The sequence below is a fragment of the Amphimedon queenslandica genome, unplaced genomic scaffold, assembly GCF_000090795.2.
Source record: "Amphimedon queenslandica unplaced genomic scaffold, v1.1 AMPQUscaffold_13450, whole genome shotgun sequence".
Lineage (NCBI taxonomy): Eukaryota > Metazoa > Porifera > Demospongiae > Haplosclerida > Niphatidae > Amphimedon > Amphimedon queenslandica.
In genome coordinates, this window is record NW_003546314.1 from 43,194 (window position 1) to 63,672 (window position 20,479).

Consider the following 20,479-nt stretch of genomic DNA (forward strand, 5'->3'; position numbering starts at 1 on the left):
ATGTTTGCATACAATTATAATTTCTTCCTTTTGCTTTGAGGAGTCGGTGAACACGTGTTCTCCCTCCCACTCCTTTCCTTTTTGTGACCATAACTTTGTTTGTCATTAGTCACTTTTACTACTCCCTCCCTCCCTCTTTCTCCCTTTACCATGAACTGTGTACTAGCCTTACTCTCTCTCCCTCAGTCTCTCTGTCTCTCATAAGCACAAACACGTGTACGTACTAAATATTACCTCATTTCCTTAATTTCTACTGTGTTTACTCTACTCTACTCATATCCTTTCTCTCCACTCTGTCTCTCTCTCTGTCTCTCTGTCTCTCTGTCTCTCTTTGTCTCTCTCTCTCTCTCTCTCTCTCCTGTAGCTTCGTGAGTTCTGTATATATGCCCAGTGTGCTAGGATGACTGAGGATACTCCTCGTATTGAGGAGTGCATCAGATTGTTCAATGGTATCACCACATGGGTAGTCTGTAACATACTCAGGGAATACACTATACTCAAAAGAGCTGATATAATTGAGAAATTCATTGACGCTACAAAGGTATAACATGCATGTACATGTACATGTATGATACTGTGTACTATAATTGTCAGTTTGTCACTCTTGTTTACTCATCTATTTTCTCTCTTTATTCTTCTTCTTTTTTTTCTCCAGTATCTTCATGAGCTCCATGGTTATAATGCTATGCTGGCTGTTGTTGGAGGCCTCAATCATTTCTCAGTAAAGAGACTCCAACAGACCTGGAGCAAAGTGGACAAGAACAAGAAAGATGTAAGGAGAGAGACAGGGAGGGAGGGAGAGAAAGGAGAACATTATTCAGTATCCTCTACTCTTTCTCCATTAGGAGTTAGAGAAATGGACTAATTTTTTTTCAATGGATTTTAATTACTCAACCTATCGCAAGCAGCTTCAAGATCTCTCAGCAGATGAATTCCAGCAGCCAGCACTGTAAGAACTAATCACTGTCCACCATTATTAGTGTATATACATGTACTGTATGTAGGGGCATCCTATTGAAGGATCTTGTGGCTGTCAATGGTCAGTCTAAAGACTACAGTGACAAATCTGCTGGACTGATAAGCATGTCTAAGTACAGGAAACTATGGCAACAGTTGTCAAGGTTACACCAGTATCAGGTAAAGGAGAGGTCCTTTTATTTCGTTACATGTACAATGTACATATGTAATGTGTGATATCCCTGTATTATAATTATGGTATATGTACATACATTATTACTAGTACATGTTTAATATAATTGTTTATAATGTGTTTGTGTGTTTAGGTGACTGCTCCTGCTCTTACTCCTGATACTGAGAGGATAAGTGTGTTCAGGGCAGCCATTACTCAAAGTGAAATGACTGACGATGCACTGGATGAACTATCAATGGTAATGTATGATAATAATAATAATAATAACAAGCATTAAAGAATCAGCCATTTTTAAAGGGACCAATTTCTGAACGATAGTCCATGTTACAAAATCACCCCTCAATTTTTATTATATTTTCTGATGTACACATATATTGATGTCCTTATGCTATGTAGAAACTTTGAGCTGTTTCCGACAAATAATTTTTGAGTTATGAGCATTTTAAAAATTGAACCATTTTCTGAAAAATACCCAAGGCTATAGCCCATGGTTTTTTCCAAAAAATGGCTCCGAAATCACCTCCACTTTTTATTACATTTTCTGATACATATTGATGTCCTTATGCTATGTAGAAAGTTTGAGGTGTTTCCGAAAAATATTTTTTGAGTTATGAGAATTTTTAAAAACAAGACAAATTTTGAAAAATACCCCAAGGCTATAGCCCATGGTTTTTTCCAAAAAATGGCTCCGAAATCACCCCCAATTTTTATTACATTTTCTGATGTATATTGATGTCCTTATGCTATGTAGAAAGTTTGAGCTATTTCCTACAAATAATTTTCGAGTTATGAGCATTTTAAAAATTGAGCCATTTTCTGAAAAGTACCCAAGGCTATAGCCCATGGTTTTTTCCAAAAAATGGCTCCGAAATCACCTCCAATTTTTATTACATTTTCTGATGTATATTGATGTCCTTATGCTATGTGGAAAGTTTAAGCTGTTTCCGAAAAATATTTTTTGAGTTATGAGAATTTTTAAAAACGAGACAAATTTTGAAAAATACCCAAGGCTATAGCCCATGTTTTTTTTCCAAAAAATGACTCCAAAATTACTCTTAATTTTTATTACGTTTTCTGATATACTTTAATGTCCTTATTTTTTGTAAAAAGTCTGAGCTGTTTCCAACACATAATATTGAGCCAAATTGAAAAAAATCATAGAAATCAACCAGGTAGAACCAGTTCCATTACCTGGTGATCCAGCAATACTCTCTGTCACTCTTGATTTCTGATTGATTCCAATTGAATCATGTTCATGTATGCTCAATGATGCAATGTATGACCATTTCACTAAATTACATTTAAAAATTCCTAAGATTTTACATGCTTTGCTACTAGTAAGAATTGTGTTGTTGTTCATGTGCAATCTATAACCACAAAAATACATGGTAGTGATGGCATGTTTACTATACATGTATATGTAGCAAGTCTTACTCATTGTTTTGCTATCTATTCTTCTTCTATTATTAAAATTTTACTCATTTTCTATTTCTCTCTCACCTGTTCCTTTTCTTTCACCCATTCCTCCCCCCTCTCTCTCTCCCTCAGATTCGTGAGCCTCCTGTAGCTGATGGTAAAGGTGGTAGTCCTACAAGGAAGGAGAGTAAGCTCCCAAAGTTTGCCGACTGGGCCCAAGGGAACATGCCACAGTTGGATGCAGATGCAGTCAAGAAGCATGTGGCAAAGATGGTTGATGTAAGCTAATAATTCATGTACATGTACACTGTAACTACCACAGGATGGAAGATACTCTCAATCCATATTATATTTTGCTAAAATGTCTCACACCAAAATGATCCCTTTAGTATGACAAGATCCTCAATTCTTCTATGCATGCCATGTATTGATGTCTTCATGCTGTATAACTTACCATGAGATTAGTTTTTCTCTTTTCCTTCATTCCTCTTCCTCTCCCTATAGTCTGTATTCAGAGTATATGACAGAGACTCCTCAGGTTATATTAGCATTGATGAGTTCCAGTCCATTTCATCAAACTTTCCATTCATTGAGTCATTCTCAGTACTAGACAGAGACAAGTAAGTATTATACACTCTTGGTATTACTTACATGTATATACATGTACACTGTACATTGTAATCATGCAACCACAAGCTTAAACTGATGGAAATCAAAATAGCTCACTTTTTTAAACTCTAGTACTAATATTTAGCCAATGTATATCTAATTATTTTAGCTTCTCTTGTGTCTGTGAGTGCATATTACAGTTATACTGTTAATGATAAATGAGTTTATTTGTTTCTGTTTCTATTGTTAGAGATGGTGTTATCAGTAGAGATGAGATGATGGATTATTTTCTTAGTGCCAATACTTCACTGAGAGAGAGTTTCAAACACAATTTTGTAGAGCACACGTTCATTGGTACACAATACTGCCAGCACTGCAAAGGAGTGGTGAGTCAGTCTTTTGTCAAATTTAGAGCAACTTAAAAAATTCTTAAAAAACAATTTTGATTAGAATCAGTTATGTGTAGGTAAAAAATGGCTTGTAGATTACTTTTTTTGATGATCACATACATGTACACATGACATGTACATGTTCTTGAGAAGTTTTAAGTCATTTTTATCGAAATAATTTTAAATACTTTTACATGTTTGTAGAAGTTTACTGATATTGCCCTAATAATTTTAAATGATGAAGGATTCTTATTTTTGTGTGTCACTTTCTTTTTCCCCTCCTCTCTCTCTCTCTCTCTCCAGTTAAAAGGTATAGTCCGTCAAGGTGTTCGTTGTAAGGATTGTGGTATCAGTTGTCACAAACACTGTAAAGACTATGTTGTTGTTGATTGCAGCAAACACACCGAGAAGAAAAGTAACCAATAATAATAATAATAATAATAATAATAATAATAATAATAATAATAATAATAATAATAATAATAATAATAATAATAATAATAATAATAATAATAATAATAATAATAATAATAATAATAATAATAATAATAATAATAATAATAATAATAATAATAATAATAATAATAATAATAATAATAATAATAATAATAATAATAATGTATTGTGGAATTGATTGTTATTTGTATTGATAGAGCGTGCAAGGCGTTATACTGCAGTAGCCTCAACCAGTAATGGTGAGTATGATGTGAATGATGAACTGTCACTGAAGGAAAGACTGAGGAGAGCTGAATCAGTAAGAACACACCACTAGACACTTATAACTACATATGTACATGTACCACTCACTCTACATGTACATGTACAACTCACTGTACATATATTCATTATTGCACTGTTTGATTCTTTACTAGGCAAGAGATGCACTATCAGCAGAGAATTCTGAGCTCCTTGGTAAACTGGCAGAGGCTAATGCTAAGATACAGCAATTGAATGGATACATTGCCACTATACGTCAGCACACTATTGGATTCATATTGGAACAAATGAACACACTACAACCACAAATGGATACTCCTGTCTAACCTTCTGACTATTCACTATTAATTGTGTGTGTGTATTTTTAAAAGTTATCATTAATTGTTGTTGCTTTGATCATGATTATTATTAATAATACTTTTGCTCTAAGGAAATTTAATTTGTAAGCTTTTACATGTTTACACCATAAATATTAGAGTAAATGAAATGTTTACACCTAATCTATAATAAGCCACGCCCTTTGAGATGAGCCCCACCCTTAATACTGAAAGGTAGCCATGATTGATGTAACTCAATGGAGAGCCGCTATTGGTCACTGGAACTCCTCCAGACTTCGTTTATTGACTCCTGCAACTGGTATTGATGGTGAAAGTTTGATGGAATCAATAAATGAAACTTTTAAAGCTGCTTCTGCTATTAAACCTGCTGATATCCCTACTGTTAATATTACTGCTGACTTAGCTGCTGCTGTTACTCATATTACTACTGCTTATTCTGCTAGTAGTACTGGATCTGATTCTACTCCTAATCCTACTGCTGAGGTCTCTACTAAAGAAACCATGCTTATTTATAAAGGAATGCTGTTGTGTGATACAGTTTCATATGCTGTCTACTTACTGTTGTACTTTATGCTCCTCCTCCTTTTATCAGGAGATGTTGAACTTAATCCTGGACCTATCACTGTGGAACAAGGTAACAATATAATGATTGGCCTAAACTTTATTATGATGTTTATTTTTACAGTTCGTTCAAAAATAGATGAATCTCTTTTAAAGCATTTTGCAGATATAGAAAAAGCCACTGAGTATTGTATTGATGACATCAGTTCCAAGCTTTACTCCAAAAGTCTGATCACAGAATCAGTCAAAAAATCCCCAACATATCACAAAATAGTCAGTGAACTTAAAGCAGGAATGAGTTTACTATCAGACGTTTCACAAGTAATTGAACGTTATGAAACATTCTTGGAGTGTCTTTCATGTGATGGTGGGCCTGCTAAAGATGCAGTTGATAGTTTAACTTCTGATTGGAAAGATATCAACAAGCAATGTGATGAAAGTAACAATAAACCATAACAAATATAATTATTTATGATATACAATTTTAGGATTACAAACTTTCAGGGTTTCAAGGACAAGTGAGGAAGAGATAAAGCATGCTGTCTCGTCGTTAAATAGTTCATTTGCTAAATTATTAAAACATCTTAAAGAAGAGTTGAAAGATACTAGTGTATCATGTATCATTGAGCACTTAAATGATGCTGGGTATACTTACCTACCATTGGATGAGTTGAAGACCTCCAGCGACACTACTGAGCTCATTAATAAGCTAAACAAGTATTATGACTTTTTAGATTGTGATGTTCTTGAGACTATTGCTACAGAATTTACAACGCCAACTTTATCACAAGAATTTCTGGATCATTCAAAAGCTGCAGAAAAATTTCGTGAGTCCAAATCAGTTGAAGACCTCAAGGAATTCTTACAAGAAATTTTTAGTCCTCACATACACAACTTAGCTGATGCACCCAAAGCACACATACGCCTTCAAAATGTATGGAGAGAGTTGCAGCTTCATAAGCTACGTACTCTCATCAAATGCTTCTTTCCTACATGTGATCGCTTGGCTCTGACCAAAGCAATAAGCATCACATGTTCTTCAGTTCACATTACATACTTCATGACTGAATCACCAAAAGAAATAGAAGACCTTATTTTACTTAACAGAGAAAAGTTAGCATTCATGAAATACATTGGAGTCTATGAGTTATGCATTAATGGTGTAACTATTCTTCAGAGTACTAGTGATAAATCCTTTAACTTTGATACTGCTTTGTTAGAGGCAGCACAAGCAAAACAAGCTGAAGTAATAGAATTTATTCTCAAAATAGAATTTTGTAGTGATGCCATAATTACTAAAAGCATGGAAAATATACTGATCACATTGCATTTTCACAAAAGTCATAATGACAGCATTATAGAAATACTTATTAACAAGTATTCCAACAATTTGTACAAAAGAGGATTTATACTAGCTGCTCAAAAGGGATTTATTGAAATAGTTTTAGAATTCCTTCAAAAGGAGATCAACCCAAACACTCAAGATAATGATGGCTGGACAGCACTCATATTAGCTAGTCAAAATGGTCATCAACAAGTGGTTGAGCTACTCCTTAAAGAAAAAGCTGATCCTACCATTCAAAAGAATAATGGTGCAACAGCACTCAATTTAGCTAGTCAAAATGGTCATCAACAAGTGGTTGAGTTACTCCTTAATGAAAAGGCTGTTCCTAACATTCAAGACAATGATGGCTGGACAGCACTCATGTTAGCTAATCTAAATGGTCATCAACAAGTGGTTGAGTTACTCCTTAATGAAAAGGCTGATCCTAACATTCAACACAATGATGGCTGGACAGCACTCATGTTAGCTAGTCAAAATGGTCATCAACAAGTGGTTGAATTACTCCTTAATGAAAAGGCTGATCCTAACGTTCAAGACAATGATGGCAGAACAGCACTCCTGCTAGCTTGTGATGATGGTTATCAACAAGTGGTTGAGTTACTCCTTAATGAAAAGGCTGATCCTAACATTCAAGACAATAATGGCTGGACAGCACTCATGTTAGCTAGTAAAAAAGGTCATCAACAAGTGGTTGAGTTACTTCTTAATAAAAAGGCTGATCCTAATATTCAACACAATGATGGCTGGACAGCACTCATGTTTGCTAGTAAAAATGGTCATCAACAAGTGGTTGAGTTACTCCTTAATGAAAAGGTTGATCCTAACATTCAAGATAATGATGGCAGAACAGCACTCCTGCTAGCTTGTGATGATGGTTATCAACAAGTGGTTGAATTACTCCTTAGGGAAAAGGCTGATCCTAACATTCAAGACAATGATGGCTGGACAGCACTCATAGCAGCTAGTCAAAATGGTCATCAACAAGTTGTTGAGTTACTCCTTAATGAAAGGACTGATCCTAACATTCAACACAATGATGGCTGGACAGCACTCATGTTTGCTAGTAGAAAAGGTCATCAACAAGTGGTTGAGTTGCTCCTTAATGAAAAGGCTGATCCTAACATTCAAAAAAATAATGGCGCAACAGCACTCATGGCAGCTAGTGCAAATGGTCATCAACAAGTGATTGAGTTACTCCTTAATGAAAATGCTGATCCTACCATTCAAAACAATAATGGCTGGACAGCACTCATGATAGCTAGTGCAAATGGTCATCAACAAGTAGTTGAGTTACTCCTTAATGAAAAGACTGATGGCAGATCAGAACTTATGGCAGCTAACAAAAATGGTCATCAGCAAGTGGTTGAGTTACGTTCTGCTACTAAATGTAAGACAAGCAACGAAGAAAAAATTGAAGGACAAACCAGCCATCAGCAAAATACTTCTCAACATGATGTCACTGATAACAAGAAAAACCAGGATAAGCATACAAGATTAATCAATGATGATGAAAAGCCAGAGTTCCACAAAAAAATTAAAGATAGAGCAATAAATCTTATTAAAATGGGATCATTAATATCTGAATCAATCAGGAATCCATTCAAAGGAAAGATAATTGTGGAGAAAAGAAATATAATATATAGTGTGAATTAAATCTATTAAACTCAGTTCTTGTGGTATTTACTTTTGAAAAAAAGAAACAATGCATACAACACATTTAGTTTAATATTGTACACCACAAAATTCATCAAAAGTATTAAAATTTTAGTAGCTACGTCCAAAAAGTGTATAGTATTTTGCTTTATTATCACATCCTCTACGCACACAGCCAGCATCACTGGATAGCTCCTTTGGTTGCTTGAAAGGAATACAAAGAGCTTTAGCTCCCATAGCAGGTGCCCCTGGCTCTATAGCCTCTTCCCTATATAAGGAGCAATCACATGAGATCATGTCACATGATGATCATACACTGTACCTGGTACTCATTTTTTTAATTTGATCCTCACATGATACCTCACCACAATAAGGGGACATTATTATCTAATAAATATAATAAGAGTACTTTGAAGAGGCTCAGTTTTAGAACTATGCATAAGTAAAATACTAGGCTCATAATGGCAGTCTGTAGAGTTTCTGACTTAATGCATGACTAATACCCATGCATTTTTATAACAAGTACATGACTGAAATGAATGCTGTAGAACTTACCATTTTCTTGTCTAAACTGCTACAGAACTCATCCCAGTTATCAAGTACAGCAATGTGCTCATCCATTTCAGCCTTAGCCCTGTTAACATACATTATACTATAGCCTCTCATTCCATGACATACTTTGCATAAAGTCTCTCTTGAATCTCTTTCAATTTCTTCTGTACAGTTTCTGTGGCAGCAGATATACTGCATGGTTCCTTTACTCCAGTAGTATCACGAGGAACAATAACAATATTCTTATTAGTAACTTCACGTGGGCCAACTTCTATACGCATTGGAACACCCTAAAAAATTAAAATTAAGTCGATCAGACATTAAACCACTTTACTACATGCATTGAGTCCTTAAATTGTATTAAAAAACAGAATTTTTGTACTTATGTGTTATATACCTTCAATTCCCAGTTATTGAACTTCCAACCAGGAGAATAATTGTATCTAAAGTCTCCTTTAGCTCTAATCCCAGCCTCAGTCAATGAGCTGATCAATGATTCACAATATTTAGTTAATTCATTTCTTTTGGTATCATCAACTGTTGCTGTTATACCACAAGGAACAACAATCACCTATATATGTGCATGTGAACAAAAAATGATCACAAAATTACAATATTATCCATACTATATACCTGTATATTGGCCACATTGGGTGGCAGTATCAGTCCTCTATTGTCACCATGAACCATTACCATTATACCAATACTGCGTGTAGTAATACCCCAGGAATTCTGATATGCAAAACAATGATCATCTCCCTATAATTAAAAATATCAATCATTCACGCATAATATTAAACGGTTACATACTTCTTCTTGGTTAGGATTTTCAAACTTAATATCAAACATTTTAGAAAAGTTCTGACCCAAATGATGAGAAGTAGCAGCCTATAAAGAAGGACCAGTCATTAGTCCATTGTTATATCATCAGTTCACCTGTATTCCTCTACCACTGGCTGCTACAAATCCTTCAACAGTGGTAGTATAATCTCCACCTGCAAACTTTTCCTTCTCTGTCTTCCAGCCAGGAATAACAGGAACAGCCAATAGCTCTTCATACACTCTTTGATATAACGTTAGAATATCCAGTACCTGTGAGTGTGAGTGCATGTGATTGTCATGTGATTAAAGGCTGACCTCTTTCTCAGCTTCAGCTTTAGTAGCGTGTGCTGTGTGTCCCTCTTGCCAGAGGAACTCTCTTGTACGTAGGAATGGCTGAGGATGCTTGAACTCCCAACGCTGTAAGAAAAAACAAAATGAAAAAAATAATATACCGTACAATTTACAGTATAGCCACTTAATTTCAAGGGCATAATTTTTGCTTTTTTTTGCAGATTTTCCGTACCAACAAAAGTTAATTCTGTAAAATTATCCGTCTCAACCTATAATCACGTCACATGTAATGAACATAACATGGCTCTCTTAAGTGTGGCTTCAAAGAACATTAATCATGAAAGTTAATTTGCAAAAAACTTTTGGCCCAATTTGCGAGTATGTTGCCTCAAAATTTTGTGGCTATACGCAAATACATTTTAAAACTGAAAAAAAAAACATTAAAACTTACTACAACATTGCACCATTGGTTGAGTTTGAGTGGGAGGTCCCTGTGTGATTGAACCCACTTGGCATATGATGGATACATCACTATAAAATAATATAAGGACATCATTGACCACACCCACCCAATCTAACCTGTCTCTGATGTAGGTCTGATAGCTATCGGCTCAGCTAATTCTGATTGGCCGGATTTGGTTACCCAGGCAACCTCGGGGGCAAAATCAGCAATGTGATCCTTTTCTTTTTGTAGAGCTGATCCAGAGACAAACATTGGGAAATAACAGTTTTCAACACCAAGCTTCTTTATCTCAGCATCAAAGAAGTCTAACAATACAAAATTTAATACATTAAATACATGTAAGTAATGTAGAGTATTATGTAAGTAATGTAGAGTATTATGCTTAATTGCTATTTAATATACATGTAGTTAATGTACAGTATATGCTTATACACAGGGCTTCCCAAGGAATCTTGGCAAAGTGCTCAGCCTTATTATATACATGTACATGTAGTACAGGGTATTTTGCCTCCATTTTAATATATTTTTTACACATACAGTTATGTAATATTGGGGAGAAGTTTGAGTTGATTCTGATCAAAATTGAATTTTTCATGAATTTTTAAAGTTGCTCCAAAATTGAGCCAAAGTCCCTGTACTATAGTACAGGGTCTCGGGCCGAATTTCACCAAAATTGACAAGGAGAGCATCCTTCATTTTTACAATTTCATCTGATGCATATACATGTTCTTACCTTAAGCCTACTATTTTTAGCGTCTACTAAATTTAGCGATATTAGCGAGAGAGCTTTAAATTGCTAAATTAAATAGACGCCAAAATAATTATTATTCATTATAATGGTTATTATTTATAGTTAATTTGGTTAAAAACGCTAAAATTAGTAACGCTAAACATGGCTTTTGCTGATTTCGCTAAAATTAGTAGACGCAAATAATAGTAGGCTAAAGGTATGTTGTGTAGAAAGTTTGAGCTGATTCCAATCAAAATTGAATTTTTTATGAATTTTTTAAGTGGCTCCAAAATTGAGCCAAAGTCCCTGTACTATAGTACAGGGTCTCGGGCCAAATTTCACCAAAATCGACAAGGAGAGAATCCTTCATTTTTACAATTTCATCTGATGCATATACATGTTCTTATGTTGTGTAGAAAGTTTGAGCTGATTCCGATCAAAATTAAATTTTTTAATGAATTTTTAACTTGCTCCAAAATCGAGCCAAAGTCCCTGTACTATAGTACAGGGTCTTGGGCCAAATTTCAACAAAATTGACAAGGAGAGAATTCTTCATTTTTACAATTTCATCTGATGCATATACATGTTCTTATGTTGTGTACAAAGTTTGAACTGATTCCGATCAAAATTGGAATTTTTATAAATTTTTAATTTGCCCATGAAGCTGCTTTTAGCACACTTAGCATGCTTAGTGGGAAAGCCTGCTATACATGTAAATACATGTACATGTACATGTATATCTGCACTAAAATAAATAAAAATAATGACCACTACTTCAATCTTGTTTTGTGTAATTGTTTTTGTCTTACCTTTCACTTTCTCCCATATGCTGTAAGCAACAGGTCTCAATATGTAACAACCACTGACATCATAATACTCAATCATCTCAGCTTTAGTGATAACCTGACTGTACCAATCACTCAGGGACTCCTCCTTTTTAGCATTCACACCCAATCTATTAATGCATCAAAAAAGTAACATTGACACTAGTGTGGTTATATGTACATGTACAAATACATTTAGCAAGTTTTTAAGGATAACATACAGTGTTTCCTTCTTAGGTCCTTGTGCATCAGAAGCAGCTGCATATAACAGAGAATAAAAAAGAACAATGAAATACTGGAGGAATTAATGTACAGTACATCACTCAATATTTCTATCTCCCTCTCAATTACTTTGTTCATCTTTAGCTGGTTTACTGCTGTCACCACTGCCTTTACTGCCTTTGTCTTTCTTTCCTTCTTTCTTTCCTCCTCCTCCTCCTCCAGTAGCAGCAGTGCCAGTTGTTTTCTCTTGTTTCTTGTCTTTCTTCTTGCCTCCACTAGATGGAGCTGCCCCAGGAGGAGCTTCACCAGTCAGTTCTTTATAATCTGACTTCAACTTTAATAATACACCAACTGCACTGTCTATCTCTGCCTATAAATAAATAAAAATTAAAAAGATAAAAGTATAATTCCCCAAAAGAGACTTCTCTCATTACTTTGTCTGCTTTGCTTGATTTCAAACCTCTCACTGTTTCTCCTTGTTCCTTTATCTTTTCCAATAATTCCTCAGCAGTAGCTCCTCCTCCAGTAGCACCACCAGTAGTTGTACTAGCAGTAGCAGCAGGTGTACTGGTGGGAGGGCTTGGATCAATTGGCTTCTTCTTGGCTGGTTGCTCAGGTTCAGTAGGACCATCAGCTTTATTCTTCTAATAATGAAAAAATAAAGAAATTTATCAAGTCAATTTTTGAAAGACCACTTGCATTTGATTTGATGTCATTCGACAAATCACTACTGTTCACTTATTATGTTAAATTATTACAACATACCTGTGGTGGGTGTGGTTTATCAGAAGCCCCACCCACTAGAGGCACATTCATAGTTTTACTGTGTCCATCAGGTATCAGGAACAGTATGCAGGGTGAAGACTGGAAGGAATGGACTGAGGTTGGTCGATGAGGCTCGTCACATATATAGAAACCTTTCCTTTGGATTTGAATAATGTCACCTTTCTTCAGGTCCTTTAAACAAGGATCACCAATAGCATCCATTTCAACCTGAGGAGAGAGAGGGGGGGAGAAGAAAAAAAGAGAGAGCAGAAATAGAGGTACATGTAAGTCGATTAAATTAAATTAAGAAAAAATAGAATAAAGATAAAAAATTGAAGCAATTGATGCATACAATATAAATTACTTTTGAATTGTAATTGACATAGTCCTTGAAATTGTCTTCAGGTTTGAGTACTGGTTTAGTGATGATGTGATCAAAATGAACGCAGACAGTTGGAACAAATGAAGCACTCTTTGTCTTTGCAAGCCAAGTCAGTTTAGCAGTGTTTTTATAATTCTGTCATAAATACATGTACAATGTGTAAATAAAGATACTAATTATAGAGAAAAGTACATCATGTACTAAACTAATGAAAATAGAAATAAAGTGATAAACAAGCGTAACAGTGTAAAAATAATTCCTATAATTGATTTCACCACCTTGCATGCATAGCTGGGCACTTATTAAGACTTATAGAGGTTCTCTCTACCTGCAAATGCTTCTAGAGAAGTCTTTAGACAGTATCTCTATGTTCTCTGGCTGTTAGAAAGCTCATAACTTTGTCCCGTGTGTAAGCCGCCATTTTGTTTTCTGTGGCCACACTCACTTACGTAAAGGAGCGTGGGCGGTTGGTTGCTAAGGCTTGTTATTTCTCCAATACAACATGTATAGAAGAAATGTAAGTGTGGACATACAAATATATATATACAGATAGTGCAACGCCCCCAGGTCGTTAAAAAACATGACATGCATGACTATATGTATAAAAATTGAGAAGCTAACCTGATTCTCAAGGTTTAATTTAGCTTCCACTGACTGAAGAGCACCAGTTGAAGAGTCACTGTATAATTAAAGTAGAATATAATTTTACATTTACACTCAATCTTTCATTTTTTACAATGTATTTATTAATAAACTACTCAACAGTCAACCCACACAAAGTCATAGCAGACCCATGGTCATTGCATGGCCTAATTTTAAAGCAACGATTGGAATCTGTTCAAACTTTATATGTAGATGCATAAAAATTAAGAATTCTCTGCTTTTTAATTTTGGTAAAATTTGGCCCAAATTTTGAGCAAATTTAAAAATTCATAAAAAATCCAAATTTACTTTCTACACAACATAACATGTATCATAATAAAATTAATAATCTGCTTATCAAATACAAAGTATGGACTTACTTATTTATCTTAGTAATGACAACATTTCCCCAGTTAATCAAGGTAACAACATCGCCAACTTTAATTGTCTCAGCATCAACTCTTTCTATCAATACTTCACCTGAATACCAGACCTCCTTCTCACCAACACTGGGATCCTATAATATAAGAGCAAAAATGTATTAATTAATACTGTAGTATATAGTGTATATGTTCATGTATGCATGTCGTACATACAGTACATATGTAATTGTACATGCACGTTCATAAAAAACACATACATATATTTAAAAAATATACATACACATGCATGCTTTATAATGCTTGTTTGTTATCACATGCAGTACTGACCTTGGGATGCTTAGGAACCATTTTACTAGTTTCATCTTTAACTTCAGGTATCAGTAACGGAACAGTGTCAGTAAGTGCAGTATATCGAGGAGAGATGGGATCAATAACCTTGTAATGAGAGAGAGAGGGGGGAGAATAAGGAGATTAAATAAGTAAAAAAAAGTAAAAATCAAACTAATTCACGTACATGTATGCACTGCCCTTAAAATAGTACACATGTACTTAAATACATGTGTACAATTTAAAGGTCTTATTTCTGTTGTTACATACTTTTCTATTAAAAGCCCATATCTTATTCCAGTCCATCATAGTGACAGCACGGGATGACCCCTGAGCTGCTATGAATAATTTCAGACCCTCTACAGTCATTCCTCTCCTCAATACACCACGCACTGTTGGGAACCTTGGATCATCCCTACAGACACAAAAATACATTTAAACAAGCGTAACAGGGTAAAAAATATTCCTATAATTGATTTCACCACCTTGCAAGTACAACTTGGTCATTATTAAGACTTATAGAGGTTCTCTCTACCTTATAATGCTTCTAGAAAAGTCTTAAGACAGTATCTCTATGCTCTCTTGCTGTTAGAAAGCTCTTAACTTTGTCCCATGTGTAAGCCGCCATTTTGCTTGCCGTGACCACACCCACTCACGTAAAGGAGCGTGGGCGGGTGGTTGCTAAGGCTTGTTATTTCTCCAATACAACATGTATAGAAGAAATGTAAGTGTGGACATACAAATAAATATATATATATATATATACATAGCGTGACAGTGAATTCAATTATAGGAACGACCTGGGGGCTTCGCCCCCAGGTCGTTAAAAATGAATAAATAATAATAATAATAATAATAATAATAATAATAATAATAATAATAATAATAAAAGGTTTAATTTACAAATATAGTAATCTTCAATATAACAAATAGTTCATAAGCAAAATAATGTACATCTGACAAATTCATTGCATTAATCAAAATACAAGTGAATTCAGCTAGATTACAATGCACATGTACATACATGTACATGTATATATCTGCATGATTAATTACATTAGCAAACCTGTGAACATGCACAATTGCATAGACAAACATGAAATTGGGCCTTTTACACAAAAATACATGTATTACAAGCACTGTGTACATTTAGAGAGTATATGTACATGTGCATGTACTTACCATCCACTAACGATCCCTTCATTAACAAACCAAGTCAGCTTACGCTTGGAGAGTACAGTGTTCTGGAGATTAAGACGACTGTACTCGTATATGTATGGCTTCCTTAAACCTGTAGAAACCAAGAACAGTTTAATAATGGTAATAGGAGCTGGGAATGACTGACCTAAAGCATCAAGTATCCAGAAATACTGTGGGTCCCTGTCATGATACTCAGTAGTCCTCAGGGCATGAGTAACACCTTCAATACTGTCAACCAATGGACAAGCAAAATCATATGTAGGATACACTCTATAGGGAAGAGAAGGGGAGGGAGAGAGAGGAGGAAGAAAAAAAGGAAAGAAAAAGGAATGAAAAAAAATACATGTATATACAATGAATTAGATGCTGTATGACTCACTTGTATTTAGTTTTGGTTCGTGGGTGTGGTTCCAGCTTACACCTGTACAGTACTGGGTCTCTCATGCAGCCATTATCAGAGGCATAGTCAATCTTAGCACGTAAGCAACACTGGAGACCAGCTTCAGACCCAGCCTTCATCTCCTCCCACATATTGAGATTATCTTGAACAGCTACAACAAGCAAAAACATGAACATTGATATATTGCATGTTAAGCACAATAAGTACATAATTTAATCAATATACAGTGGAACTTCCGAATAACAAAACTTTTGGGACAACAATTTTTTTTCATTACATGGGAGTTTTAATTAAAGAGAAGTTTTTTTAAGTAATAGGAAATGAAATTGGTGCATTAAAATTTTTTCATTGCATTGAGATTTTTGTTAAAGAGAAGTTTCATTATCAGAGGTTCCACTGTATATCCTAAAAAACATCTATGCATATGCATGTACTGTACATATGCATGTACATTGTATGTACTCAAATGCTACATACATGTAGTACAAAGAATCAAAGATATTAAATACATGTTGCAACATGTCTCAAACTAGCTTACATCTGTCCCTACACTTTGAAGGTGTCCTGCTCTCCCTTTCCTGCTTCATGACTTCACCCGGAGTGTTGTCAACATAAGCTTTGCCGTCTCTTATCAACGTGTCTACACAGAAAGAACAATCATACATGAACAGTGTAATAATGTACATGTACATGTATATATGTATCTCAAGTCATTTAAGTTATAATGTATTACACATGTACATGTACATGTATGCCAATAAACATGGAGCAGATGATACACTTGTAACTTGAGCTGCCATTAAAGACAAAAATTGTCAAACCGCAATATAAACACATCAACCATCAATCACTATAGCAATTAATATATAGAAGATACACTGTATTCTATGGGAATGAGGAACATTGTGATAGTGAGGAAGATTTTACACTTTACAGTATTATTATACACGTACATGCAGGCACAGTATAATATGGATTGATAGTGGTTCTAACCGCATAACAAATTAAATAATCAATCAACAATTACTAGAAACAGCAAACTACTGCATGACTGCCAGTTTCAGTCATAATATTATGGCCAGCAGCTGTATAGCCTTCCCTCAAATTCAAAAACTGTAACACCAGAAACCTTAACAATCCTGCTACTGTATTCTAACCCCCATTAACAGTACATGTACATCTCATCCCTTTTCAATTCTCCTACTTCAACAATAGTTACAACTGCATGGATTAACAAATTACAGTATAACAATGTCAAATTATAAAAGTATGGATAAAGATGTGTGTGTGTGTGTGTGTGTGTGTGTGTGTGTGTGCGTGAGACTGTGTGTGGATATGCAGTATGTAGCATACCAGCATATTCCAGGTATTTGTCAAAGTAGTCAGAAGTGTAACTGAATATGTCCGGTTTGATGTTAAGCATAGCCACGTCATCAAGAATGACCTAAAGAAGAAACAAAAAATATCAATATATACCGTATTGTTGTACATGTACACAGACAATAATGTACTGTAGATAAAACTGACCAAAATAACATTAATTTTATTGTGACAAAAACTATATTCTTATAGTTATATACATGTAGCATAAAATAAAATGATACTAAATTACTAAAGTCGGTCAATCTAGTATGCATACATGTACATGTATATAACATCAATTGTACATGTACGTACATGTACAATTGTACAAGTACATGTCGTAAGTAATTGCGGTTGCATCCCAATGTCATTAGCAGGTGTATCATGTGAAAAATAACAAAACAATCTCAATGTTAAAGGACGATTAAAAACTTATAAAATACACTATAGTTCTTCAAAGGAAAGAAACAATTAGAGGACTCTTTAAAAGTCACGCAAAGACACATCTTTCAACCAGGCAATAAATAAACAACCAAAATATAACAGAGAAACAATTATCATCATATATGTAGGCATAACTAACAAATAGATTGAGTATTTAGTATGAATGTCTCCTTAATGAGAGAAATAAAAGCATACAATCTTAATACATACTACAGGAAGTCAGGAACTACTCAAAACAGTATCACACATGAAGATCAAAGAAAATACTTATAATAGCTCCCTGGATTGAATAATAATTATGTGTACATTCCATCACGTACTGTACCTTCTCAAAGTCAACTTTCTCCTTTTCTGGATTAGTGTCATCAAACCTCATGATGAACTTACCCTCAAAGAGCAGCTGGTAATACTGATTGAGCAATGCTGCCTTAGCATGACCAATATGAAGATACCTGTATGAGATAGAAAAAGAAGAGGGGAGGGGGAAGATTTAAAAGGGGGTAGATAAACGACCATTAAGGTATACATTTGCACAAAAATAAAGAGCATTAAATATACATATGCATCTACAGCGTACATGTATGTATAAAAAGTTAAATCTAGACTATCCATTTATAATGTAAGGATATGTTGCTGCATGCTTACCCTGATGCTTCTGGTGGGAAGCGAGTGACAACCTTTCCTTTTGCAGCTCCTGGCAGTTCAACAAACTTACCAACATCAGACTGAATACCTTTAACCACCCCGGGACCATCCTGAAACAATAATGGAGGTACAATGTACTACTGTGTATTACATAAACACATCCAAAATAGTAAATTAAAGTAAAATGAGTTGCTGTATAAAGCAACAGTTTTATTCTAGTAAATGACCAAAACATTTTTTGGAGCACTCATCACAGAGTTTCCCACAGGATTTAGATACAGTGCTTCTTAATTGTCAGTGGATTGAAAGACCCTGTACAGGGCCAAGAAAATCCCCTCAAAAAATTGCTAGGAGAGAACCCATCATTTAAATAATTTCTTTCTAATACATTTACACCTATTTATGTTGCATAGAAAGTTTGAGCTGACTGATCAAATTTGGATTTTTTTGAGAATGTTTAAAGCTGCTCCGAATACTATGTACCTGCTTGTCTACTTTAAAGTGCAATGTTTAGCTCAGTTAGCATGTTTTGTGGGAAACCCTGGCTCATCAGTGACATATGGTTCACAAATATAAAAACCACCAGTATACACTATAATCATGAAACTACCAATATTAAGTGATACCATAAGTTCCCATTATAAAGTACACAAAGGTACAGTATACACAAATACATTGTACATGTATTGTACATAAAAAAGAATTTTTGTTACTACAAACCGTGAGAGAACAACATATTATGTTAGTAGTAGAAATACTTGTACTAATTAAATATAAAATGTACTACAACTCACAGTCGTCTCAATTGTTTGGATTGAATATGTTGCAAGGACATTCTTTATTGCATCATTCTCAGTTAAGAACTGATACCATCTGTTTAGATTCTGACCATTAGGAGAATCACCACCAAGAATACCTGGTAATAATAATGTTAAATAATAACAATAATAATAATATAATAATAATAAGAATATTAATAAATATATGTAATTGATAAAATAATAATTGATGAAAGAAAAATATCATTAATATTATGCATTTTCCAATGTGATTGACCTCTAAGAGCAGCAAATATGGCAATGTCAGCAAGGGAGAGAGAATATCCAACCAGAAATACTCTAGGAGCTAAAACCGTATCAAGATGACTCATAACTGATTTGGAATCACACGATGCTGACATTGATCTGACGCTATACTCCAGCCAGTGATCAACCTGCCAGACAACAATAAGAAAAAGAATGTCTATCATAATTGTGACTAACATCAACCACTGTATAGTCTGTTTTATTGTTACATAGATTAAATATGGTAAGTCACGAAACCACAGCCCTCCTCTCTCTTTCTCTCTTACTTCAGCTTTTTGCAAGTTATTCCCACCGTACAGCTGACACCCTTTCCCTGCCAAACGACACAAGTGTCTCGCTGAAGCGAGGGCCCCTGACACTGTAGAACCACTAATCAATAGAAACACAATTTTATTAAAATATTTTAGTATATTATACATGCATGTATGACGTATGTACATGTACATTACAATAATTAAGAATAATGCATCAAATATTAATTATACAGGTAAGTGATTAATATTTCCTTACTCTTCCTGTGTGAATGAAATATTTTGTCCAATAGAAATATCAATGTTAACAGTGTCTTTAACGAGTTCAGCAGTCACCAGTGGAACTATTTATAAAAAGTGATTGTGGACATAAATTAAATAAATATCAATAGCTCACTCAAGCTAAGAGGAGAAGAATTGACATTCAGAGTTGCCCTTGAAGAAGTCGCCATTGCGTCAGAACAGATGAGAATTGATGATCACTTTGATCAGGCAACACGTGGGAGAAATA

The 20,479-nt window shown here is 34.6% G+C and overlaps 2 protein-coding genes across 2 annotated transcripts; one reads left to right on the plus strand and one right to left on the minus strand.

The window, feature by feature from the left end:
* The first annotated feature begins 348 nt into the window (after positions 1-348).
* On the plus strand, positions 349-4,691 carry LOC100635858 (ras guanyl-releasing protein 3-like). Its single transcript, XM_003385734.3, has 11 exons — positions 349-541; positions 656-772; positions 846-949; positions 1,005-1,137; positions 1,284-1,388; positions 2,699-2,845; positions 3,071-3,186; positions 3,426-3,561; positions 3,868-3,979; positions 4,218-4,318; positions 4,437-4,691. Exons 1-11 carry the CDS (start codon positions 401-403, stop codon positions 4,605-4,607), a joined length of 1,383 nt encoding a protein of 460 aa, XP_003385782.2. The 5' UTR covers positions 349-400; the 3' UTR covers positions 4,608-4,691.
* Positions 4,692-8,080: 3,389 nt separating this feature from the next.
* LOC100636745 (bifunctional glutamate/proline--tRNA ligase) lies at positions 8,081-20,468 on the minus strand. Its single transcript, XM_019995229.1, has 33 exons — positions 20,366-20,468; positions 20,228-20,312; positions 19,984-20,086; positions 19,689-19,845; positions 19,427-19,548; positions 18,633-18,742; positions 18,313-18,439; positions 17,535-17,625; positions 16,720-16,821; positions 16,161-16,332; positions 15,927-16,051; positions 15,764-15,872; positions 14,852-14,996; positions 14,582-14,689; positions 14,252-14,388; positions 13,851-13,908; positions 13,212-13,364; positions 12,848-13,075; positions 12,517-12,726; positions 12,212-12,452; positions 12,082-12,118; positions 11,846-11,991; positions 10,423-10,611; positions 10,295-10,374; positions 9,868-9,969; positions 9,667-9,822; positions 9,541-9,618; positions 9,364-9,489; positions 9,128-9,301; positions 8,857-9,020; positions 8,734-8,812; positions 8,501-8,565; positions 8,081-8,446 (listed from the first exon to the last, which is right to left on the minus strand). The coding sequence occupies exons 1-33, from the start codon at positions 20,418-20,420 to the stop codon at positions 8,290-8,292; spliced, it is 4,191 nt and encodes a 1,396-aa protein (XP_019850788.1). The 5' UTR covers positions 20,421-20,468; the 3' UTR covers positions 8,081-8,289.
* Positions 20,469-20,479: the final 11 nt, after the last annotated feature.